The sequence below is a fragment of the Stegostoma tigrinum genome, chromosome 29, assembly GCF_030684315.1.
Source record: "Stegostoma tigrinum isolate sSteTig4 chromosome 29, sSteTig4.hap1, whole genome shotgun sequence".
Taxonomy (NCBI): Eukaryota; Metazoa; Chordata; class Chondrichthyes; order Orectolobiformes; family Stegostomatidae; genus Stegostoma; species Stegostoma tigrinum.
In genome coordinates, this window is record NC_081382.1 from 20490868 (window position 1) to 20517083 (window position 26216).

The following is a 26216-nucleotide window of genomic DNA, read 5'->3' on the forward strand; positions in this document are numbered from 1 at the left end:
ATGTAGCATTCACGTGGGTATTGCTGCTGAATTACTTTTTCAAATTTCTTCCAACATTTTTTCAAAATAAAATGCCACATCTGCTACCACACCAAGAATGAGCATTTCCATTGCTGAGGTACTTTTTTACGACCGTATGACCCTTATGATCTTTTTAGCCTCCCAATCGAAACTATAACACCCCCCTTTCTCAGAAGGATAAAAACCGTCTTGCACATGAAAACTTACCATACGTTTGCATAAGAAGTACTTCTAAAAACAAAAGGGTTCATGTTCCTGTCATCTTCCAAGGATGGAAATTTCAAAATAAATGTTACGGTTGTCGAAAATGTTTTGTTCTTGTGAATCATATCTTCCGCCTCAGAGATTTTCATTGTGATCTCAATACTGATACTTCAAAATTGCATCTGGTCTTGTTTGAATGCCTAGCCAATTCAGCTACCAATTAGACTACATAATTCATTCCGTTAAGTCCATTTATGACAATTGTTTCAAATTCTCATCTCCCACTCAACAAAACAAATCACCTACATGCATCACAAAGAAGCCTGAGTGCTCCAGCTCGTGGTGCCAGTCAAAATGTGGTAGGGTCTCCTATTTACTAAAGATGGCCTGTACTGAGAAACCTTAGAGGCATCTTTTAGACCATGTACATTTATTTACTGCATTTGTTGATTCTCTGAGAACAAAGTACAACTTTCCTCCCAGCAGAACTGCATCTTCAATATCAATTGGTCTATGCTCCCAAGCATCTGTTGCTAAGAAAGCCAAGAAAAATTTCAAAATTGCTTTCCCTGAATGCCGTCTTGTGTTTTGGTCCCCTAGTTTTTCTTCAAAAGCCTATGCATCAGCTTTGTTTTAACCTTATAAATCCTATTCGAGAGTAGTGAATGGTGTCCTGAATTTTGCGTCAGAAGATCTGGGTTCAAGACGCACCTTCCCTGGAAGTTAGAACATAGCACAGTACAGGCCCTTCAGCCCACTATGTTGTGCAGAAATTTTACCCAAAATCTAAGGTCTATCTAACCTCCACCACTACCTTATACTATCATCCATATGCCTATCTAACAGCCGCTTAAATGCCCCAATGAGGCTGACTGCACTACCCTCTCCGGCAATATATTCCACGCCTCTACCACTCCAAGTAAAGAACCTACCTCTGACGTCTCCCCGATATCTACCTCCACTCATGGACTATGACCCCTCGTAAAAGCTACCTCCACCCGAGGAAAAAGCCTCTGGCTGTCTACTCTATCTATACCTCTGATCATTTTGTGTACCTCTATCAAGTCCCCTCTCAACCTTCGTCGCTATAAAGAGAAAAGCCCTAGCTCTGTCAACCTTTCCTTGTAAGACCTTCCCTCCGTTCCAGGCAAAATCCTGTAAATCTCCCCTGCACCTTTTCGAACACTTTCATATCTTTCCGTAATGAGGGGACCAGAACTGGACACGATATTCCAGATGTGGCTGAACCAGGCTTTTGTATAGCTGGAGCATAGCTTCACTGCTCTTGAACTCAATCCCTCTATTAATGAAAGCTAATACATCATACGCCACCTTAACAACTCTATCCACCTGGGTGGCAGCTTTTAGGGAACAGGGAACTGTGAACTTGAACCCCAAGATCCCTCTGCACCTCCACACTGCCCAGAATTTTTCCGTTAACCCTGTATTCCACTTCCAAGTTTGTTCTTCTAAAATGAATCACCACACACTTTTCAGGGTTAAACTCCATCTGCCAATTCTCAGCCCACCTCTGCATTCTATTAATATCCCTTTATAACCTAGAACAGCGCTCCACACTGTCCACAATGTGACCCACCTTCGTTGTTGTATGGTGCCTGAACAGGTTCATTAAGATAACTATAAACTCTGTCTGCAGATGCTGTTGCTGTACATGTACATCTGTGTGTTAAGACTGATTGACCTCTATCTGGCTTCTCAATGCACACAGCAGATTCTCTCCAGTTTTGTGGTTCTTGTTAAAACTGGAAGAACTGCACTGCTGTAAATCGGAAACAAAAACAGAAATTGCCAGAAAAGCATCTGTGGAGAAAAATCAGAGTTAAAGTTTTGGTTTGAGTGACCTTTCCTCAGAACCTTCAATAAGATTGTGGACTCAGCTCCACTCACCCACTCGCTCATCATAAACCTTAACTCCCTTACTGATCGAAAATCTATCTATCTTTGCCTTAAAAGCATTCAACAAAGTAACCGCAACTGCTTCACTAGGCAGGGAATTCCACAGATTGTCAACCTTTTGGGTGGAGAAGTTCCTCCTTAACTCAAACCTAAATCTGCTATCCCTTATTGAGAGGCTATGCCCCCTAGTTCGAGTTTTCTTGAGTTCAATCTTGGTACTTCATGTTTCTACTCCAAGGGCCTAACCTCCTACCCTTTATCCTATGCATTCAGCCATCTTTTAAATTTTCCACCTTCCATTTGAAACCAGTTTCAAACCGGAAGGTATGGTTTATTCTAAGAGAGAGGGATTTCAAAAATGAGGAAGCCTATCTTTTTGATAAAGCTGGAAAAATAATAATTGTACAGCTTCACTGAGAACCTTTTTAGTCTACTTGCTATGCATTCAAGGGCTGTAAAAAAACAAAACTAATTATTGCCCCTTTCCTGCAATGTGGACAGATCACTTATTACTGATGGAATTTTAGGATTCCCACCAAAGCCTAATTGATAGAGGACATTGTCTATAACTGCCTTCAGCAATTTCTTAGCATGGACAGCTCATGCTAGTCCAGGCAATAACTTGCAACTCTGTTGATCTGCCAAAAAATTTATGAACCGTGTTGTCCATTATGTGTGGCTCTTTTTACATGTGCTGTTGCTGAAAGTGTTCTGCTGCTATGTTCATATTTGTATGCCCATTGCCAAATTCATGAATAGCAAATTTCCTTACATTATTGATGAGAAATTTTATTGGCGTTCCAAAACCCATCCTTTTCCACTTAGCTTGTCTACAATTATTGTCTTATCTTTATCACATACCATAGTTGGCTGAAAAATATGGTTGCTAAATTTACAATATATGTTTTTTGTTTCTATATCCCATTACTTTAAATGCCATTGAGTTCAAGTCCCAACTTCCCTGAGAGGTGTCATAAACAATTGCCTTGTTGAAATCTCTTGCTGAGGGCAGCCTTACTAATGACCATGATGATGTCCTTTTTTGTATTTCTTACAAATTCAAATCTGTCACTTTTTATTCCACTCCTCCTTCAACTGTGCTTTCTTCTATGATGGCCTACTTAACAAAACTGGTATTTCGCTGGACTGTACACCATATAAATAAAATTATGGATTCCTTGTAACATAGCTAGAATCTCACACAAACATTTTACACTGTCATCATCTCTAAATCTGAAACTGGTGAAATTCTTAACTTAATCATGATCCTTATAACTCAGACTCTATGTATCAATTTAACCAGTCCATTCCACACACTGCAAACTCTGCCACCAACGTATTCATCACTGGGCTGAAAATTCTTACAACCAATACAATGTACTCTCCATGATCTGTATGTTGATCACCTTCCTCAATTTGCAAATACTCCATTATACCATGATGGACAGTTCTTTATGTAATGCCAATTTGAATTACACCTAAAATAACAATTGACTACACTCTGACCATTTCTGGGGTTCATTCTCTTAATGTAAATGTTACATTCTTTTCATTTCTACAAATTATCAATAGCATTTCTATCCCAATTTCAAATAGTTGCAGTTTTCTTTTTGTACTATTATCTGCCAACTGCATTTAGATAGTCTTAACAAATTGTTAACATTAACTCTTCTATTTTCTTTTGTACCCCTTTTATGCAACAAGTACATCTGGAAAGGCATGTTTTTCTTGGAACTTTATTAGTGCTTCTGACACTAATTTCAGCAGTGTCTGTTTATCTGCAAATGTAAATCAAGTCCAAAGGAGAAGTCTATCCATACTTGATACTTTGGCACAGTTCCATAATGCAAGTGCCAGTGCAGATCAGGAAATTTTCAAATTAAATTTCTGTGGCCTTACATAATGGAATTCAGTAGATTGTATTTATATTCCATGGCACTGTAATTAGTCTTTGTAAATTCAGCAAAATCTAACTATGCCTCAATTAATCAAACATTTTTGATAGATTATTATCTTTCAGATAAAATTTATCAAGCCTATCATTCTCCAATTTGTAAAGATACTGCTTCTTATAGTAAAGAAAATGCTAAAGTTTTCTGTTTGCTGAATAAGTAACACAAGCCCACATGCTTAGTTCATTTTTTCATTGATCATAAGAATCACTTCCAGAAAACCAAGGTGAGTAATCAAAACCCAAAACTTTGTTTGACTCGACCATTCTCATCTACTGGTATTATATACTAGAATATAATTGTTTTAATGAGAGCTTTATTGCTGTTAACCACATCACTTAATTCCCTTTTTTTTATTGTGTTCATTTAAGGGACAAATAATTACAGGTAGTGATAACTGTGGAGAATTTAGCATTTCTATTAACCTTCAGAGACTTTCCAATGTTACTTTTTGCCACTGCCAACATTAGCTTTAGCTGTACTCTGAACTTTCTTCATTCTGTTCTTGCATTCCTTTTCCAGTATCCTATTTTTTCCAACAGACTAGCTAGCTTATGTTTAGGGTAATTCTTGACATGATCTAAGGAATTCTATAGACTCTGGCAAAACCTTGTATTAACAACCAAATTGTGTCCTGAAGTCAAAATCAAACAACGTCTGGTGTCGGTCTGTTCACTGTTGCTAGTTTTTCTGTTTTATGACTTAGGTTTGCCAGGGTGGAAGACACAGACAACCATTTGCTTACATTAGAGGAGGCGATTTGCCATGGGTTTTCTGGTTCTGATGGTCACAGTGCTGTTCGTATCACTGTGCAGTATTCCAAAAAGCCACAGCACCGATTATTAGCACTCTGTATTGATATGACAAGTCACATCCAATTATCCTGTAATTAATATATCCGTTGCCTTTTCCATCAGTCTATTAGGCATACTTTCAAACCATAGTAGATGGTAACACAAATTGTCCCTGTAAAATAAAATTGCTCCATATAGCACTGCTTATTGCCATTTAAAGTACACGTACAAATATATCGCCCAATGTCAGAAGAGTTTTTAAACCATTTGTAATTGTGAAAATATTATAAAATGATCCTGGTAATACTGCTGTTTTTAAAAGTGTTTTTCTGTGTTAATTCCAAGCATAACTATGGAACTTGGGCCAAAGTGAAAGCTCTTTTAGCGAGTTTTGAGATTTGTAGCTCAGGTTGAGGTTCTGGATGTAAGTTTGCTCACTGTGCTGGAAGGTTTGTTTTCAGACATTTTGTCACCATTCTAGGTAACATCATCAGTGAGCCTCCGGTGAAGCGCTGGTGTTATGTCCCGCTTGGTATTTGTGTATAGGTTTCCTTGGGTTGGTGATGTCATTTCCGGTGGTGATGTCATTTCCTGTTCTTTTCTCAGAGGGTGGTAGATGGGCTCCAAATCAGTGTGTTTGTTGATGGAGTTCCAGTTGGAATGCCATGCTTCTAGGAATTCTAGGAGACACGCATGAGAATTCCTAGAAGCATGGTATTCCAACCAGAACGCCATCAATCAACAAGCACATTGATTTGGAGCCCATCTACCACCCTCTGAGAAAAAGAACAGGAAATGACATCACAACCCAAGGAAACCTAAACACATAAATAGAAAGCGGGACATAATACCAGTGCTTCACCGGAGGCTCACCGATGATGTTACCTAGAATGGTGACGAAACATCTGAAAACAAACCTTCCACCACAGCGAGCAAACTTAAATCCTGAAAGCTCTTTAATTCATAGCAAGAATTTGCAAATATATGGATGTTAAAGACTGCACATTGCATGTATATATCAGATTTTAATTTAGCAATACCTTTACATTTTTTAATTTTTTTATCTTCAAAGTATGTTTTTAAATGTCCAGCTGAAAAGACTGTTTTTAGTTCACCCTTGAAATGCCACAAAGAAGTAGAGTTCATGAAAAATCTGTTCAATCCATGTTGATTTTTCTTAGGTGGCCCAGCTGATCAAGCAGGCTTACAATCATTAGATACTCTATTACAGCTGAATGGACAGCATGTCGAGCAATGGAAATGTGTGGAGTTAGCTCATGCAATAAGGTAAAAACCTTTCAAGTAAAGTGTTCTAAATTATGTTACTTATCAAATGGGTGTGTGGATTTGTTTCGACTGAAAGCAAAACACAACTAACAGCTTTATTACACAGCTACAACAGTAACCTTTTGCGTATGTTTAATGTTATAAACAAATTTTAATATTAAAGCACATAAGGATATGTTAGGGATAACAGGAACTGCAGATGCTGGAGAATCTGAGATAACAAGGTGTAGGGTTGGATGAACACAGCAGGCCAAGCAGCATCTTAGGAGCAGGAAGGCTGATGTTTCAGGCCTAGACCCTTCATCAGAAAAAAGGCCCAAAACGTCAGCTTTCCTGCTCCTAAGATGCTGCTCATCCTGCTGTGTTCATCCAGCTCTATACCTTGTTGTTAAGGATATATTTGGCCAGGTTACCAACAATATCGTGAGATAATTCATAGGAGTGGGAATTTGGAATTCAAGGCCATGGGTTGATTTGAATACAAGGATCAGAAGTTTTCAAACTGAGTCATGAGTCTTAACCAGTCCGAGCCATTGAAAACTCACATTGGGTGGCTGGGACTTGGTATGAGTTAGGACATAGACAGCAGAGTTTTGAATAACCTCAGGTTTTAATAACTAGGAAGGGTAGCAAGGAGTGTATTTTAATAGTTAAGTCTAGAGGTAATAAAGACATAAGATGAGAGTTTCAGCAGCTAACAGAGACAAGGGCAGAGAGTGGTGCTGTGGCAGAGGTAGGTACAGATGGTTTTGAGTGCAAGATGTGATAGGCAGCTCATTCGGAGGGTCAAGTATCACACTAAAATGTAAGTGGTCTGGCTCATCCTCAGAGTTGCAAGGAAAGAAATGAAGTTAGTGGCAAGAGAGCGGAGTTTGTGACTGGGTAAATATTTTGACTTACAATAGTGGGTTAATATCAGGCCAAATATGGTAATTTCATACATTAGTTTTCTACTTGTGTAACTTAGTTTATTACCCAATGCTACAAGCTGCCATAACTAACAAGAGCCAATTACTCAGCTACATCTGTGTCTGATATTTAACAAGAATAATTAGGAATCATCCTTGGCTTGTCACTTTTTAATAATCTATTCTAGTGCTGCAATGAAATTTTATCTATGATGGTCAAAGTTTTGGAGATAGAACACCATTGAATTTCTGCTGAGGATACCTCCAATGGCTACTGTAGCCAATCTTGTGCAGGCTGTTTGCCACAATTGACCATGTGGCACTTTGATTTCATTGGTAGGGGAGTAAGCTTGCTATCATGATACAAACACAGTCAAGTAATGCTGACTGCCATAAAGTGGCAAAACACAACTTCTCATTGTCCCATATCCATGTGCAACCAAAGAATAATCTGGGTAGTGACAGCTCCATGCCCATTTACTGCAGTGAAGTCACAGAATCAATTTCAAATGTGTCTTTGGAATTTATAGTTCACTCAACCTGATTGTGAAATATTCTGCAGTGAATGACAAGCTATTAGTTTATTTCTATTCATCACAAGACTGTAAGACCATAAAATATAGGAAATGCAATAGGCCATTCAGCGCCTCGAGCCTGCCCTGCAATTCAATAGGATCCTGGCTGATCCTCCTTGTGGGTCTGATTCCCCTTCTCACTTTCTCTCAATCATTCTCTTTATACTGAGACTGTGTCCTCTTGTCCTGGACTCTCCCAGGTAGAGCTTCAACCTTCTCAGATGATCCCTCCATAACCAGGATCATCCAAGTGAAAACTTCTGTGAACTGCCACCAGTGAAATCATATCTTTCCTCAAACAAAGGGGACTAAAACTGCTGTCATTACTCCAGATGTTGTACATTTGCAGTCAGACTTCCTTAATGTTATACTCAACAATTGCCACATTTCATTAGCCGCCTTCATTACCTGTTGCACCTGTGTGCTAGCTTTCTGTGTTTCCTGAACAAGTACTGCTAAACCCCTTTGTGTTGGAGCTTTCTGCACATCTTCACAATTTTTATTTATTCTCAGCTTCAGTTTCATTTACACTGTTCAGTAATTGCAATTCTCCACTGATATTTGGTGGCTCAGTGTTTAGCACTGCTGCTTTACAGCGCCAGGGATCCAGGTTCGATTCCAGCCTCTGGCGACTGTCTATGTGGAGTTTGCACATTCACGTGTCTGCGTGGGTTTCCTCTGGGTGCTCCAGTTTCCTCCCACAGTCCAAAGATGTGCAGACGAGGTGGATTGGCCATGCTAGAATCTCCATGGTGCCCAGGGATGTTTAGGTTAGATGGATTAGACATGGGGAAATCAGGGGTAGGGGACTGGGTCTGGGTGGGGTGCTGTTCAGAGGGGCGGTGTGGACACGTTGGGCCGAATGGCCTGTTTGCACACTGTAGGGATTCTGTGATTATATGAATTTCTGAATATTTTGATTGGTTTTGACCAATCAAAATATTTAGCTTCCTTTTGCCATATCAACTGCTTTTTAACAATTTTGGATGTTTGTACATCTTTCTGATTGGTCCACTGACCATTTTCTTTATGCATTTTGTATCTGTTGTTTTTCTTAATTATTTCATTTGTGATGTTGTTAATCTATTGTTTATCATTCTCAAATTCACAATCTCTGGTTCTTCACGCTTCATGAAATGTTTCTTCTTGATTAATACTGCAGTCTAATTGTAAATATTTAATTCATAATACAGTTGCATCAGTGATTTTTTTTTGCCTCAAATATCCAAGTACAAATGATCTGACTAAACTAATGAGGATTCTATACTGGACATTTAGTTGCTTTAAATAATATTTCTAATGCCTTTTTGGTTGTATTGGACAGTAAAGGATAAATGAACAGATGACAATGTTTCAGCTGACTATGCACAATTTCTCACCATCCAGGGCATGAGTGCCCTGCAGCGATGTACATAGAACTTCTGCATATCTTTTTAGGCACCATTTCATGCTTGTTTTTAATGCGATGTTGTTTGCTTCTTTATAGAAACTGTCACAGTCAGATCATTGTTTTAATCTGGCGTCTTGTTCCTCGATTGAGACCCAACTTTGAACGCATGATTAGAAAACCATCTTGCAGATCACATTATGATTTGCAGTCTCCACCCAACAAACGTGAAAAGAACTGTGGTACTCCATTGACTTCCATGGACCACAGGGAAAGTTGCCATATTGTGTATGATGGTACTGATGGAGTTGTACTGAACAGCTGGGAACGACATGAGGACATTGACAATTGTCCACGAAACAGGCCTATGATGTCAAAGGATAGGTCTGAGGGAGACAATATTCTCATCCTTTCACCAATAACATATGGCAACCAGGTATGCATTTTATAAAAAGAAAGTTTATTAATTTACTTAAATTGGGTAGAAATATTGAAATAATTTGTTTGGAATAAAATAACTGGAGAATGTTAAGGAACGACAGGAGAGATAAATTGCTGTCCAGAAGGGACTTAAAGGACTTTGAGGTTTCATGATTACTCGCTACAGTAAATACCCCATTTTCCAGTGCCCAAGCATTCAGAATTCTCATGCAGCTGGCAAAATTTTCAAAGAAAATTTTCCAAAAATGTAAAATTTATTGAAAAACACCCAGTTGAACTTGGTTCTGCAAATTCCAATGCATGTATTCTCATCTGCCACATGGTAGTTCTGTCAGCCACCTGTAGCAGGGTTGCCTGTCATCCTCCCTCACACAGGTGCCACTATGGTAACAGCTAGTCGAATTTGTGATTGAATTATATCCAAAATCTTTCACTCGTGAATCTGCTGTCGCTCAGGAAGAATTCTTATGCAAGGATTTATTGTTTTGACTTTGAAATAGAAAATAGAAATACATTGGTTCATCAACAATCTATGACATTGAAGTACAGATAGAAAGCCTAAAGAGCGCTTTGTGAAAACTGAATGTGATAAAAGCATACATTTGTGTCATTTTCTTCATACTTATCAAGCAAATGAAAACTATGTAGATCCAGTGAACAACATTTCCAGGCTAGAACTTGATGAATGGTTGGATGCTAAGAATGTTCCTGTTACACTGATGTTAAGTGCGCAATAAATTGTAGTGTTTTGAATCATGACAGACCTGAAATTCACAATAATGAAAGTGTGGAGAAGGGAAAGCAGAGGTAAAGATTGCAGCCAAAGGATTTAAAAATGTCTAGAAACTTGCTGAACAATGAAACTGCTTTACTACACAAATGATAATGCATTTTCACCTGCATTCCCAATCTTTGCATCAGAGAAGAAAAGCATGTGAGCAGGCAGAAATAAGAAATTTATTCAAGAGGGTTACAAGGCCTAACTCCCCATCTGCTCAGTCCTCGACGTTACTGCTGCTCAAGATGCAAGTGCTACTTCTGTTGGTGATCTAGATTAAAAAATACTATCAAGGTTTCCAGAGTCCAATGAGCAAATTGTACTGCTTGTTGATATTTTTAAGGTTTTTTTATTCAAAGAATACAAAAAATGTCGCATGGGATTTCTATTGGAGTATTTTTAATGCAACCAGCAGATTCATGTAGCTGGCACCCCTGCAATTTCCCATAATTTCTGGATAACAGAAGTTTACTTACTGACGGCCAAAGAAGCTCTTGGAGAGAGGTGAAAAGCTTAAAGCCGAAGCCAATTAAGTAAGTTGCTTTAGACAAGCAAAATTAGTTCAGAAGATTGTTTCAACCATAGCCAACAGTGACACTCATAGCAATGGGAGAATAGGCAATGTGGATGATGTGTTGTGGGCAAATTACCATATTACCTTTAATTTGGCTACTCATTAAGAAACCTCACAGACAATCAAGTGCTGAATCAATGATTTAAAGTTTATTGCATCTGGAAACCAAAGTAAGACCCCTCAAGTTAACAAGTTAAGCCTCACAAACCAACTTGGCTACTACCTGATTAATGGTGGGATCTGGCCAGGATTTCGACCAGTTTTGCTATTGAACTAATCAAATGTTAGATTCTTATACAGTTTTCTCTCTCTTTCAAGTTTGTAATGTGACTTTATTGATGATTCAATACATTGTTTCATCCCCACCATTGATTATATTTCTGGAGAACTCCAGTTTATAGCTTGCGTTCTTATCAGAAGTAGTTTCCCTCTTCCTTGTTACATTTGGGGTCAGCTGTCTGTTTAAAACACAGCCTTGGCTGCAATTAACCGCTTTACTTCAGAATATTACTTCTGCATGCAGTCTTAATTGCCCATTTGTCACGAGGCAGCAGCTTATCAAACAGTTATTAGGTCTTCTGTCCCAGAAAGCGGATTGTTTTTGTTCTTTTTTGCCCCAGAGATAGATACTGATCATGTTGCTTCTAATTCCTTTATAACAGTTTCTCTTTGCCCCTTTCTTCTAGGAAACAGCTTATTCTAGAAAGACTTAAAAGCTCTGACGTTTACACTCATTGGTAGTATAGGATCAAAAAGTTACTCTCAATAGTGGGTCATATTGAATCAGATATGACATTGGGGTTGTGAACAGTTTTTGAGGACTGCGAGGTTGCCTGTGCGACTGAAAAATTTTGTGTTGAATAGGAGAAAGAAATAGTTGGAGCTTGTAAAAATGGTAACAATTCCAAAGTTTCAAGTTTTTAGTATTATGGGTTGAGTGTTGAAGTATCAATTTATTTTTTGACTCTCATAATCAAGTGAAGTTATGACCATTTTATTGATTTGTTTTAAAATTAATTTTCAGATTCTGAGGACAGTACCACAAGACAACCATGTTATTTATGGTAAGTTTTAAGATTAATTATTAATGTAGCCTCTGGATGTACAATGTTTTCTTTTAGTCTATAACCAGAGGCTGTAAACCATAAGTAAATGTTTAATGTTGTGGACTAAAGTGAGCCTAGAATCACGGCCAATTAGACATGCAGACTAGAACTTCATGTTTAAAAGAAGTGAGGTGGATTCACCCAAGGCAGTAGTGTCTTTAAATGGAGCAATGAGCAAAATGGGTCCGGGGATTATTTTTCCGGACTAAGCTTCCTCACCCTTTAGTTCCCTGCTCTCCAACTTTTCCATTAACTGAAATAATTATCTGCTTTAAATCTTTCCAGGCTAGGATTTGTTCTTCAATTAGTTTAAATGCTTTTAAAGATGTTTAAATCTATAACATCTTGCTCTCACGCTTTGATATTTTCTCCAATTTTTTTTAAAAATTGTATCCCTGCAGTACCTGTGGAAGTGTCAGTCCTATAACTCTCTCACATTGGGCCTTCCTCCTCTGTTCAATTAGTTCTTGACAGTCAATTAGATATATATTAATTCACAGTGGCAAAACCATGAGTTTAGTTGATATTGGTCCCATAATTTATTTGTCAATGAAAACCTTAACTGGTAATTATATCCATATTTGAAGCCAGTTTTTAAAACTCTGCATTTGTCAATTTTACAGTACAGAATAAGATCAGTTTGTATTTATATCATAGCCTTGAATTCAAAGTGTTCTCAGAACAGGAAAAAGCAACTGAAATAGGAGCGAGAGATAATGGGAACTGCAGATGCTGGAGAATCCAAGATAACAAAGTGTGAAGCTGGATGAACACAGCAGGCCAAGCAGCATCTCAGGAGCACAAAAGCTGACGTTTCGGGCCTAGACCCTTCATCAGAGAGGGGGATGGGGTGAGGGTTCTGGAATAAATAGGGAGAGAGGGGGAGGCGGACCGAAGGAGGAGAGAAAAGATGATAGGTGGAGAGGAGAGTATAAGTGGGGAGGTAGGGAGGGTATAGGTCAGTCCGAGCAAGACTGACAGGTCAAGGAGGCGGGATGAGGTAGTAGGTAGGAAATGGAGGTGCGGCTTGAGGTGGGTGGAAGGGATGGGTGAGAGGAAGAACAGGTTAGGGAAGAGGAGACAGGCTGGACTGGTTTTGTGATGCAGTGGGGGGAGGGGAAGAACTGGACTGATTTTGGGATGCAGTGGGGGGAGGGGAAGAAGTGGGCTGGTTTTGGGATGCTGTGGGGGAAGGGGAGATTTTGAAGCTTGTGAAGTCCACTTTGATACCATTGGGCTGCAGGGTTCCCAAGCGGAATATGAGTTGCTGTTCTTGCAACCTTCGGGTGGCATCGTTGTGGCCCTGCAGGAGGCACACGATGGAGATGTCATCTGAGGAATGGGAGAGAGAGTTAAAACGGTTTGCGACTGGGAGGTGCAGTTGTTTATTTCGAACCGAGCGGAGGTGTTCTGCAAAGCGGTCCCCAAGCCTCCACTTGTTTTCCCCAATGTAGAGGAAACCACACTGGGTACAATGGATGCAGTATACCACATTGGCAGATGTGCAGGTGAACCTCTGCTTAACGTGAAAGGTCATCTTGGGGCCTGGGATGGGTGTGAGGGAGGAGGTGTGGGGGCAAGTGTAGCACTTCCTGTGGTTGCAGGGGAAGGTGCTGGGTGTGGTGGGGTTGGAGGGCAGTGTGGAGCGGACAAGGGAGTCACAGAGAGTGGTCTCTCCGGAAAGCAGACAAGGGTGGGGATGGAAAAATAGCTTGAGTGGTGGGGTCGGATTGTAAATGGTGCAAGTGTCGGAGGATAATGCGTTGTGTCCAGAGGTTGGTGGGGTGGTATGTGAGAAGGAGGGGTATCCTCTTGGGGCGGGTGTGGCGGGGGCGGGGTGTGAGAAATGTTTTGCGGGAAATGCGGGAGACGCGGTCAAGGGCGTTCTCGACCACTGCGGGGGGGGGGGAAAGTTGCGGTCCTTGAAGAACGTGGACATCTGGGATGTGCGGGAGTGGAATGCCTCATCCTGGGAGCAGATGCGGCGGAGGCAGAGGAATTGGGAATGGGGACGCCCTTGACCGCGTCTCCCGCATTTTCCGCAACACAGCCCTCACACCCCGCCCCCGCCAGAACCGCCCCAAGAGGATCCGCCTCATTCTCACATACCACCCCACCAACCTCCGGATAGAATGCATTATCCTCCGACATTTCCGCCATCTACAATCTGACCCCACCACCCAAGCCATTTTTCCATCCCCTCCCTTGTCTGCTTTCCGGAGAGACCACTCTCTCCGTGACTCCCTTGTTCGCTCCACATTCCCCTCCAACCCCACCACACCCGGCACCTTCCCCTGCAACCGCAGGAAGTGCTACACTTGCCCCCACACCACCTCCCTCACCCCCATCCCAGGCGCCAAGATGACCTTCCATATTAAGCAGATGTTCACCTGCACATCTGCCAATGTGGTACACTGTATCCATTGTACCCAGTGTGGCCTCCTCTACATTGGGGAAACCAAGCGGAGGCTTGGGGACCGCTCTACAGAACACCTCCGCTCGGTTCGCAATAAACATCTGTATCTCCCAGTCGCGAACCGTTTTAACGCCCCCTGCCATTCCTCAGACGACATGTCCATCGTGTGCCTCCTGCAGTGCCACAATGATGCCACCCGATGGTTGCAAGAACAGCAACTCATATTCCGCTTGAGAACCCTGCAGCCCAATGGTATGAATGTGTACTTCATTAGCTTCAAAATCTCCCCTTCCCCCGCCCCTCATCCCAAAACCAGCCCAGTTCGTCCCCTCCCCCCACTGCATCACAAAACCAGCCCAGCCTATCTCCGCTTTCCTAACCTGTTCTTCCTCTCACCCATCCCTTCCTCCCACTTCAAGCCGCACCTCCATTTCCTACCTACTACCTCATCCCGCCTTCTTGACCTGTCAGTCTTCCCCGGACTGACCTATCCCCTCCCTAACTCCCCACCTATACTCTCCTCTCCACCTATCTTCTTTTCTCTCCTCCTTCGGTCCGCCTCCCCCTCTCTCCCTATTTATTCCAGAACCCTCTCCCCATCCCCCTCTCTGATGAAGGGTCTAGGCCTGAAACGTCAGCGTTTGTGCTCCTGAGATGCTGCTTGGCCTGCTGTGTTCATCCTGCTTCACACTTTATTATCTTGAAATAAGAGCAAGTTTAGTAATGATTAAAGGCTTGGGGAGGTAAAAAGCATGCTCTGAGGGCCTTTTTTAAAAAAAAGAGTACAGATAGCTAAAGGGTGTAAATTCGAGAGTGCCGAACTTGTAAAGCTAAACAACGTGTCTATAAATGTGAGGTGATGGGAGGGGAAGGTGCACATGACGCCAGAATGTCAGTCTGAATGGAGGGAGAGGTCTCAAGGGATTTGCTGCCTTAAAAGTATTTAGGTTATGTAGGGATTTGAGGTAAAATCATTACTATCCCATAACAAAAGAAATGTGGTAATGACCTGCCTAAAGGCAGATCCTCTACTGTTTCTCCTAGTTGTTGTGTTTCCGAGTTATCAAGCTCATCCTTCCTACATCTAGCCTGTCCATTCCTAGCCACAGGTTTCTGAGATCTCCTGTCATTCTTCCAAACTATGGTGAATATAGTCCTAACTGATCTCGTTTTCCCCCTGTATGTCAGCCCCGCCATCCCAGGAGACCAAAATAGCGCACAATTTTCCCGGGTATCGGCTTACCAATACCAATACAGCCCTGTACAGTTGCAGGAAGATGTCCTGGCTCTTGTACTCAAATTTTCCTCACTTTGAAGGCCAATATACCTTTTGCCTTCTTCACAGCCTGTTGCACCTGCATGCTTACCTTCAGCAACTGGTGTATGAGCACACCCAGGCCTTGTTGCACTTCCCATTTTCCCAATCTGTCACCGTTCGGATTATAATCTGCCAGTCTGTTATTGCTACCAGTGTGGGTAACCTCACATTAATTTACATTATTCTGCATTTACCATGCATTTGCTCACTCACTTAGTTGTCCAAATCACACTAGCTTCCCTGCATCCTCCTCACAGTATACCTCCCACCCAGCTTTGTGTCCTCTGCAAGCTTGGAGATATGACACATAATTTCCTCATCTAGTTCGTAAATGTATTTTGTGAATAGCTGGGTTCTAGGCACTGATCCTTGTGGCAACCCACTAGTCAGTGCTTACCAGTTAGGGGGGAAAAGGACCTGTTTATTCCTGACTGCTGAACCATTTTCTATCCATTTCTGTATGTGACCTCCAAATCCACGTATTTTAATCTCAATGAGGAATGAATGATATGACTCGGAAATAATTTATTTGATCACAGGTGTGGACATCATTGCTTGGCAGCACTTGTTGTCCATCCCTAATTGCCCTTGTGATGGTAGTAGTGGACTGCCATCTTGAACTGCTGCAATCTGTTGGAGGTAAATATACCCAAAGTGTTGTTAGAAATCATGGAGTTCCAGGGTTTTAATTTTGAAGGAATGGTGCTATTATTCTTAGTCAGGGTAGTGTGTGGCCTGGAGGAAAATTTACAGATGGTGCTCAGGTGCATCTGCTGCCCTTGTACTTCCAGCTGGTAGAGATTGCAAGTTTGAAATTTGCGGACCCTTGGTGAGTTGCAGTAATGCACCTTGTATATAGTAATCATATTGCCACTGTGTGTTCCTGCTAAAGGGAAAGAATGGAATAGTTCATGTGCCAATAAAGCAGGCTGTTTTGCCGTTAATAGTGTTGAGCTTTTTGAGTCATTCTTTCCCCCCCCCCCCCCCCCCCCACTTTCATCAATGTAAAAACTTTTTCCATGTTACCACCAAACGTTTACTGATTCATTCATTGGGCATGACTGAACATTTTGTAGAATGATTGATAGAATCCGTGCAGTGTAGAAACTGGCTAATTCAGCCAATTGAGTCCACGCTGACCCTTAGAAGAGCATCCCACCCAGATCCACCCCATTCTTGTAACTCTGCATTTCCCATGGCTAATCCTTCTTGCTAGCACATTCCTGGACCCAATGGGCAATTTAGCAAGGTCAACCCACCTAACCTGCATGTCTTTGGACTCTAGGAGCAAACTGGAGAACCAGAGGAAACCTGCACAGGGGTATTTGAGAACTCCGTACAGTCAGTCACCTAAGGGTGGAATTGAACCAGGGTCCCTGACGCTGAGGCAGCAGTGCTAACCACTCAGCCACCGTGACACCGCTTGAACTTGAACTTGAACAGGGTCTTTTGAGATCTCTGCCATTGGTGGTCTGTGCTCTTTTACTAGGTTGTCCAGGGCCCAGCTGCAGAATAAGAAGGCAATTATATTTGATAAAATTTGTGATTTAAGGTTGACTTGCTGTGGGAGCAGCTTAATTCTGTTTGGCAGGATTTGAGCAGAATGTTGCGAAATACATCATGCTCAAAGACTTTGGAGAGGAACAGGTGTTCAAAAATTAGTGAGGATGATTTTGAAATAAAATGGGGCATCCTGCTTGGTTAGGGAGCCACTTGCCAAATTGAAAAACCGAAAGGAAGTTGTAATATTAGAAGTTCAGTTAGATTGCGGTTGAAGAAGTAAGATGCAAGTCTTTTGCATAAGATAAATATTGTAATAGAGAAGGATAGTTTGAATAACCAGAGAGGCAGTATGAGACTGGGACCTGCCACATTGGAGAACCTAGCATTTTCCATTTTTGTAAGGGTGGGAATGGGAAGGAATCCCTGTAGCTATGATTAATGGAGTCACTTAAGTCTAATTCTCATCATTCAGAAGCATAGATCCTGAAGTGTGCAGAGTAGTCTTGGTAAGAGTAAATCTGAATTGTGTGAATCTCTTTGGATAACCAGGATACTACTTTGGAGAAGTATTCCTTTGTATGCGATACCAGGGCATGTTTGTTGGAGGTTGTCTCTTTTAGGGCAGGTTAGGTACCCTTTAGGGGGTTAAGGTTGTCTTTTTGGAGTGGTTAAAATGTAGCCATGAATATGTGTAAAAAGTGTGTAAAATTAACTGCCAAAAGTGTTAAAAACAGTTGTCAACAGGATATGTGTGAGTGATAATGGGAACTGCAGATGCTGGAGAATCCAAGATAATGAAATGTGAGGCTGGATGAACACAGCAGGCCCAGCAGCATCTCAGGAGCACAAAAGCTGATGTTTGATGAAGGGTCTAGGCCCGAAATATCAGCTTTTGTGCTCCTGAGATGCTGCTGGGCCTGCTGTGTTCATCCAGCCTCACATTTCATTATCTTGTCAACAGGATATGCCAGTTCTTTCAACAGTAACTATCAAAGCGAGGTGTCAAACTGTTAAAAGTCCTGTCCTTTGAATCTTTGAAAAAAAAATCTATGGCATATCATTTCTTGCTATTTCACTGTGTTGACATAAGATGGGCAGATTTCTATCACCTGGATTTGTGTTGCATGACTGATTTCATAAACCTCCATTATCACAGTAGTCTGCCTGCCATTTTACAGTTTGATTTTACAGCTTGAAATTGTTTTGAAGTGGAGCCATATATTAATTCCAATGCTTGTTGTTTTAAGTGACTATAGAGTTAATTGAATTGTTCTTCTAAGGCATTATGTAAATGAAGAAATGTTTATGTAGTAAATAGGATTTTGAGTTTTTTTTAACAAATTGTGAAATCTGCAGTATACGCCATTTTAGTTAATTGAACTTCATTTTAGCTCATTTCTGCATTGGTCTGGAGGTCTGCCACCATAATTGCTAAATAAATGCACGCGGTAGGTGTAAGTGCAAAGGGTTGTGGATGGGAACCAACGTTCCTTCTAAGGTGTGTAACAATTGGTTAGTGATTAGTTCATGTTCTGTTGGTGTGATCTTTGAGTCAAACAGCATTATTAACTAAAAGGATAGTGGTTTTACGAATCAATGCATTTGTCGGCTGCTTGCATTAGTGAAGCTCTTTAATACATGAAAGCTTTGAAAGTTGTAATGTGACTAATATGTGTGAGGCATACAATGTCCTATTCAATGAGGAAATGCATTAAGTGCAAATGCTTTTAAAGTTTCAGTTCCAGGCCATATGAAGGATTTTATCTCCAGGAAGTTGACAAAGTTCATAGCCACTATAAATGTAGAGTGTGTCGTTATCAATATTTCGTTATGCATTTACAGTTTAATAAAAGCTGTGATAACAGCCTTCCATCTTATAATGGCTTGCATCATGTTGCCCAACTATGTACTGAGCATCATCTGATATGGCTGAGGAACCCCACCTTGAAATGGCAGTTTCTGCAACATTTGCTTCAGTGGACACTAAAAAGTGAAGGAATACAGTTTGCTGACTCCTGCATTCCGTAGGCCACCTTGGCCACCTGAACTTTTCATTTCTGCTCAATTCCTGCTTGGAGAGTTGATGGCCTACTGGCATTAATGCTCGACTATTAATCCAGAGACCCTGGTATTGTTCTGGGGACCCAAATGCAGACAGCTTTCCATCAGTTCCAGGATGTAAAAGATGTACCCTGTACTCTGTAAATAACTTGAAGGCTTATGACACCAGCAAAGAGAAGGAAATGCCAAAGGGTGCCAAATAGAATCCCTGCAGTGTGGCAACAGGCCATTCAGCCCACCGACTCTGCACCGACCTTCCGAAAAGCATCCCATCCCCGTACCCTATCTTTGTAATCCTGCATTTCCCATGGCTAATCCACCTAACCATGACCAATTTAGCATGGCCTGTCCACCTAACCTGCACAGCTTTGGACAGCAGGAGGAAACTGGAGCACCTAGAGGAAACCATACAGACATGAGGAAAATGTGCAAACTCCACACATAGTTGCGCGAGTGTGGAATTGAACCAAGGTCCCAGGTGTTGAGAGGCAGCAGTGCTAACCAATGAACTACCGTGCCGCCCCACCAACCAAGTCTGACACATTTGCAAATCGCAAAGGATTTCAAATCCCACTATAACTAACTTTATTCATCATGTTGTCTTGGAAAGAGGACATATAATTTTAACCGCTAATTGCATGTAGTAATGTTCAGCAGCTATTAATGTTAAAAATATGGTCTCAGTGTCTTCTTTAATCTAGTGTTTCTGAGCAAATCTGCCTTTGAGGCTGCAGCATAGCTGTTTGAAAGCTGTTCCCTTTTGCTGGGAAAGTCTGCCTGGCCTTTCAGGATGATGTTGAAAAGTCCACACAGCACAAAGCGCATCTTTCAGAATCCTGTTCCTGCTTTCCTGCTATGCAAATTTTATGGTCTGACTTTCTTTTCAAGAATGCAAATCATTTGAGAAGTATGACAGTGTTGTGAAGGACATTTTGCAAACCACCAATGTATTGCAATTGATTAGGGATGTTGTTTACATTGGACAAAGAAGTATATAGAAGATGGATTTTGAATAGGTAGCATCTGAAATCTTTGAATAGCACTGATCCCACATTTACTCATTAACAGTCACAATTAGCACTTTACAATATATTGGTTAATTTGCTTTATTTTATCATAAATTCTCAAATTTACCATTGTGATATCTTCGAAGGACTTTACTGTAAATTACAATCTTGTCTTACTGAACTTGTGATTTTAATCAATTTTGAATACACACAGTTGCAACTAACACAGGTACTATTTATTTATTTCTGGATATTTACCCCAAACTAGTTTAACTAAGTATAAATTTTGTTTCCCCATAAATCTATGACCAAAAATCTAAATATTATATATGTTAATGTTAACAAAGAAAAGTTTATGTTCAATTTTTGCATTTTACAAATATGTAAGACACCTCTATGACGTGGAACATTTTAAAACTGGTGGTCTGTAATTCATAACGGTGTTAGCAGCACATTCTCAAATTTGTCTGTTGGGATTGCAACTTTAGTTGGCATGATATGCTTATTTCTCAAAATTCAAATTTTCTTGTTTGCAAACCTAAAGATGCTTGTATTGCTTGTTCTTGTAGCAAATGTTGGCAGAAGCAGAATTCACTGTCGCCCAGAGAGAAAACAGTCACTTGTAGGATCTTCAACAGATATCTTGAAATCAACTGTACAAGCAGTGAAGAATTATGGAAATTACAGAAACTGCACAATTGTGAAATCTCACATTCCCCATAGTAACTATGGGGCGTGCATGACGCTTGCTCCCAAAGTTTTGGTGTTCCCTCTCTTTGTTCAGGTAATATTTTTGAATTCTAAATTTAATTTCAAGCACAATTTAATCAATAGGATATTTTTTGGTTATTTATTGCAATGAACATTCAAAGGGCAATGATAATATTTTCCCCTGAATGTAGCTAGTTTCTTTGGATAACGTTTTCTGAAAATCTTGAACTCCTTAATGATACCTTACATTGTGATCTAGACCATGTTTGACATGTACTAAGAGGATAGATGAGCATGTGGCAGTCTTCCTGGCCAGTAAGTTAAATGACTCTTGGTGTGCCCATGATGAGCACACTCAGGAACGTGTATAAGAATAAGGAGCAGGAGTGTAGACCATTTGGCCCTTCAAGCTTCCCCCACAATTCAGTATGGTCAGAGCCGATCTGCTTCTAAGCTCAACTCCTGCTTCCCCTGGTAGTCTTTACGCTGTTTGTTTACAGAGAATCTGTTCACTTCTGCCTTTAAAAACAATTCAAAGATTGCATCACTTTTCTAGGAAGAATTTTCCAAAGACTCATGATCCTCTCAGAAGAAGGTTCCTCCTCCTTTCTGCCTGAAATGGGCAACTCTTTATTTTTAAGCAGTGATCCTTTGTTCTACATTCTCCCATAGGGATAAATATGTTTTTCTCATCCAGGAGTACGCAGGCTCTTACATGATTAAATAAATTTCCTCCTGATCTAAACTCCAACAGATAAAAGTTTAACCTACCCAACCTTTCCTCAATTAGTCTAGTAAACATTCTCTGAACTGCATTTATATAACCTCCTTGAATAAACAGATCCATGGTATACACACTAATTCGGTTGAGATCTCACAAATGCCCTGAATGACTGAAGCACAATCTCCCTTTTTTTTGTATTCAATTCTCCTCACAATAATCAATGACATTCTATGAATTTCTTCATAACTTGTTATAGCTGCATATTAACCTTCTGCAATTCACACTCTAAGACACCCATATCTCTCCAACTCGGAGCTCTGCAAATCTCACACCATTTACATGCTCTGTTTTGGCTTTATTCTTAGTACCAAAATAGAAAATTGCACATTTTCCCACATTATACTCAATTTACCAGACCTTTGTCTACTCTCCTAACTAACCCATGTGATAATGTGGTCTGCTTGTGTTGTTCATATGTCTTGATCAAATAGTGCAGATATTTTTATAAATTGTAACATGTTGAGGACTCAGCATTGATCCCTGTAGCACGCCACTTATTCCATCATATACCAGAAAATTATGCATTTTTGCTTCCTTGTTTATCTAAACTATGCGATCTGCCAGTATGGTTACCCTTTTAGAGCATCTTGTGTCCTTATATACCAGTCATGGAAGCTAAGCAAAGATAACAAAGTGTGGAGCTGGATGAACACAGCAGGCCAAGCAGCATCTCAGGAGCACAAAAGCTGACGTCAGCTTTCGTGCTCCTGAAATGCTGCTTGCTCTGCTGTGCTCATCCAGCTCCACACTTTGTTATCTTGGATTCTCCAGCATCTGCAGTGTCCATTATCATGGAAGCTAAACATGCAGGTGCAACTATAACAAGAGAATTTGACTACAGAAGAATGGATGTCTTGCTGTAATTGTACAGGGTCTTGGTGAAGCTACAGTTGGAGTATTGTGTGCATTTTTAGCCGCCTTTTCTGAAGAAGGATGTTCTGGCTATGGGGACAGGACAGCAAACCTTTACCAGAATGTTTGCTTAGAATGGAGAGCTGAAGTATGAAGAAAGATTGGATTGGTTAAGACTATATTCATTGAAATTTAAGAAATGCGTTGTTGGGGGGTGTACTGTGTGGTGGGGAACCCATAGAAACTTATACAATTCTAATATGACTGGATGAGGTGATACAGGAAGCATGTTCCCAATGACCGTGATGACTAGAAGCAAGGTTCGTGGTCTAAGGATTCAGGGCAGGCTATTTGGGATTAAGGTGAGGAGAAATCACTTCAGCAAGAGAATGGTGGGTCTCTGGTGTTCTCTGCTACAGAAGGTGTTGAGATCAAAAAATTGAATGTTTTTAAGAAGGAGTTAGGTATTGTTAGGGCTAAAGGGATCAAAGGGTGTGGGGTAAAAGCAAGGACAAGTCACTAAGTTAAGTGATCAACCGTGATGGTGTTGAATGACAGCAGTCTCAATGGGATAAATAGCCTAATGGCGTTCCAATTTTCTGTTTCTAGTGCAATCTGCTGTCTGGTTAGCTCCAGAACATACGGTTCTAAGAAGCTGTTCTGAAAATAATCTATGAAATCTTCATCTGGACTACCTTTGGTCCTTTTAATTTTATTCCAGTTTACACATTGATTAAAATACCACCACCAACCCCCAGTTCTCACCATACATTCTAATAAGTTCCAATTGCTGCATCTTTTCTACTCTTATCCTACCATTTGGTTGCTGCATGGGGACTTATAGACAATTCCCAAAGTGACTTCTTGCCTTTACCATTTTTAATCTTGACTCAAACTGCCTCTACCTCCTGGTTTTCTGAATGTAGATCATGCCTGTCTATTGTGCCAGTTTTTCTAACTTCTTGATGTTCCCAAATGTCATGTTAACATTCAGATTCCAATCTGTCATTCTAAAGCCATGACTTTGTTAAAAACTATCAGGTCAGACTTGTTTATTTCTATTATTTACTTAACTTGCTTTTCCTTTCCCTGCACTAATAACATTTAAAAATGTTCTCACCTGTTTCATGACTGAGCTCGTGTGGTCATATTAAGCCAACATGACAGGTTATATATACACATATAGTAAGGATTTTTTGTCTCTGCACAATGTCCTTTCTGACAAGCATGCAAACTGTTTTCATCTGAAAGCAGTATCAGTGCACAAGGTTATTTTGGGAAGTACGCCCACACTCTGAGGTTAACTGTACTGGCTACAGTGGGCAACAGCTCTCTGACATCCTGTTCTTTTTGATATGCAAATCTCAACTAACTGTTAAGAATTTTGCAGCAGAAGTCCAGACAGAGGAAATGCTTTTAGAACTTGATTGCTTTCAGCTTCAGCTGCAAAAGCTGTAAAAAAAAAACCCACTCAACCCTTTTCTTCTCTGGATGAAACTTAGTGCATTTATACCATTGTCTAATTGTTTTTAGAAAAGTTTAGTTTTCAAGTGACTGAAGCTACTTTAAAAAAGACAATTGTCATGGAGGTTACAATTTCTGAGATACTAGTAAGTGGTAGCTTAAATTGTTACACCAAATTGAAGTCAAACTGATCAAATTGTTGCAACTAATTTGCATTATTGTTTGCAGCCCCTAGATCTATGCAACCCAGCACGGACGCTGCTCCTTTCAGAAAATATACTTTTCCTTGATGACAAAAGTAGACCACTCAAGGTAAGTACTTGAGTTTTAATACAGAAATAAGAAATTTCTATTTTTGTTTGTTTTCCCTTTGCTTAATTTACATCATGTTCAAGTTCCCTTACCTGTGTCTAGAGTAATCTTGATCAAATGGAAAGCCATGAACAGTTGGAAAGAAAAAGGGAATAACTTAATTATATCATACTTTTTAAGTCTCAGGCTGCCCCTAACCACTTTACAACCAGTGAAGTACTTTTGAAATCTAGTCCTTCTGCTAATGTAGGTAAACACATTAGCCAATTTACACAGAACTAAATCCCACAAACAGTAGTGAAGAGGTTGCCTCCTCTTGATGGTTTTGGGTGATGACTAAAAGTTGGCCAGGGAATTGGAAGAAATCGCATATACTACAAAAAAAACCAAAGATCCTTTACAGCTAAGGCCATGTTTTAGTGATGCATCTGAAAATACAGTATTGTCTTAAAGTTTTGCCTCAGAAATGTATTTTAGTTGCTCAATCTTCTGACTTGGAGACAGATGTTTACCACTAAACAAGCCAGACATTAAAATGAACTATTTTATAACACTGCCCTACTTTCTTTTGAAGGGACTAAATGGTACATGATTGTGATTTCACAGGCACCAGGTTCCCTCTTGTACTTCGTCTATATAACCATTTGTCATCTATTAACATAGACATATAGATGTTGACAAAGCACACAAGACCTATTTTGTTCTTATCTGCTATTCCTAGAAATGTACTTTGCAGTAGGCAAATACTCGGAAACAGGAATACTGGGTGATTGTCCCCTCTTGATTCAAACCAAAGACTACTAAATCCGTCGCTGAGGTCAGCTGAGTTTCAGAGACCAGGATTGAATTTATGACCATGCACCTTGATCGTGAAACTTTTCAAAAGCTGGCTAGTAGGTTGAAAAATCTGCAATGGAGCACAGGCTGTTAAGTTGCAGATACACCAAAGCTGCTCCTCTTTTCACGGAGTACTTCCTATCTCTGATTCACTGAAAAGCAAAGAGGAACCTTTGGTTTATGGAGGAAGTTGTGACACTGACCTACGTTAGTTTTGCAGGCATTGCTGTAACGCCAAATCTGATGAGAGACATAATCTTCGAACTTCAACTGAGATAGGGTTAAGCGTGAATTTGCAATTAAGTTACTTAATGAAAATAATTTTGGAAGTGTATGTCTCTTCCAGCAAGATGCATAAGTGAGATCAACTGAAGTGCCTAAAAGTGATGAAGATACTAACCATGGGGTGTAAACGCTTTACAGGAGTTGAGGAAAAAGAAATTAATGTGTACTAGTCAGATAGAATTGCTACTAATAAAATCAGGTGCCATCTATTGGATCAACCAAGCAATGTCATCCTCTTTCATACCTTATTTTGTTTTCAAAGCCTGTATGTTTACCAAACAGTGACAGAAATTCTCAAATAAAGGCAGTTTGTTTTTAACCTTCTTAATTCAATGACTTTGGTAATTCACCTTTTTAAAAAAAAATCTTCTATCATTGTGGCATGCTGAAGCATGCTAAGATATCTTTGAAAATAACCGGTCATAATCAAATGTTCTAACATTGACAGCCATACATCTCTTTGTTGAAAATTCACATGTTATTTTTGCAAGAACCATAAATTTCATAATTGGGGAACTGTGGAAACCAAAAGACTGTGCTGATGATATAAATCAGAGTTTACTTAATTCATAGCAACATCATTTGTGAAGTTAAACAAAGTGCAAGCAGAATGGGGCAAATTTTCCAGTCTCTGAATTGTCAGACGTCAAATATGTGATCAAAGATGCATGATAAATCCATCCTGATGTGCTGGGAAGTTTGAACTTCCAGTCACTAATTCC

General features: G+C 40.3%; 1 protein-coding gene and 1 pseudogene across 5 annotated transcripts in view; one reads left to right on the top strand and one right to left on the bottom strand.

Annotated features, from left to right (window-relative positions):
• Positions 1 to 26216, top strand: part of rgs3a (regulator of G protein signaling 3a) — a 243603-nt gene that overhangs the window by 88653 nt on the left and 128734 nt on the right. For 4 of the 5 annotated variants that reach the window (XM_059638197.1, XM_059638191.1, XM_059638192.1 and 1 more), the window contains 5 exons: positions 6070 to 6175; positions 9145 to 9481; positions 11863 to 11902; positions 20819 to 21033; positions 24289 to 24372. In XM_059638197.1, the coding sequence (XP_059494180.1) occupies positions 6070 to 6175; positions 9145 to 9481; positions 11863 to 11902; positions 20819 to 21033; positions 24289 to 24372 (782 nt within the window). Of the gene's footprint in view, positions 1 to 6069; positions 6176 to 9144; positions 9482 to 11862; positions 11903 to 20818; positions 21034 to 24102; positions 24207 to 24288; positions 24373 to 26216 lie in introns of those variants that run through there. The other variant, XM_059638194.1, reaches the window with a different exon arrangement.
• On the bottom strand, positions 4539 to 5082 carry LOC125465241 (small ribosomal subunit protein eS24-like; annotated as a pseudogene).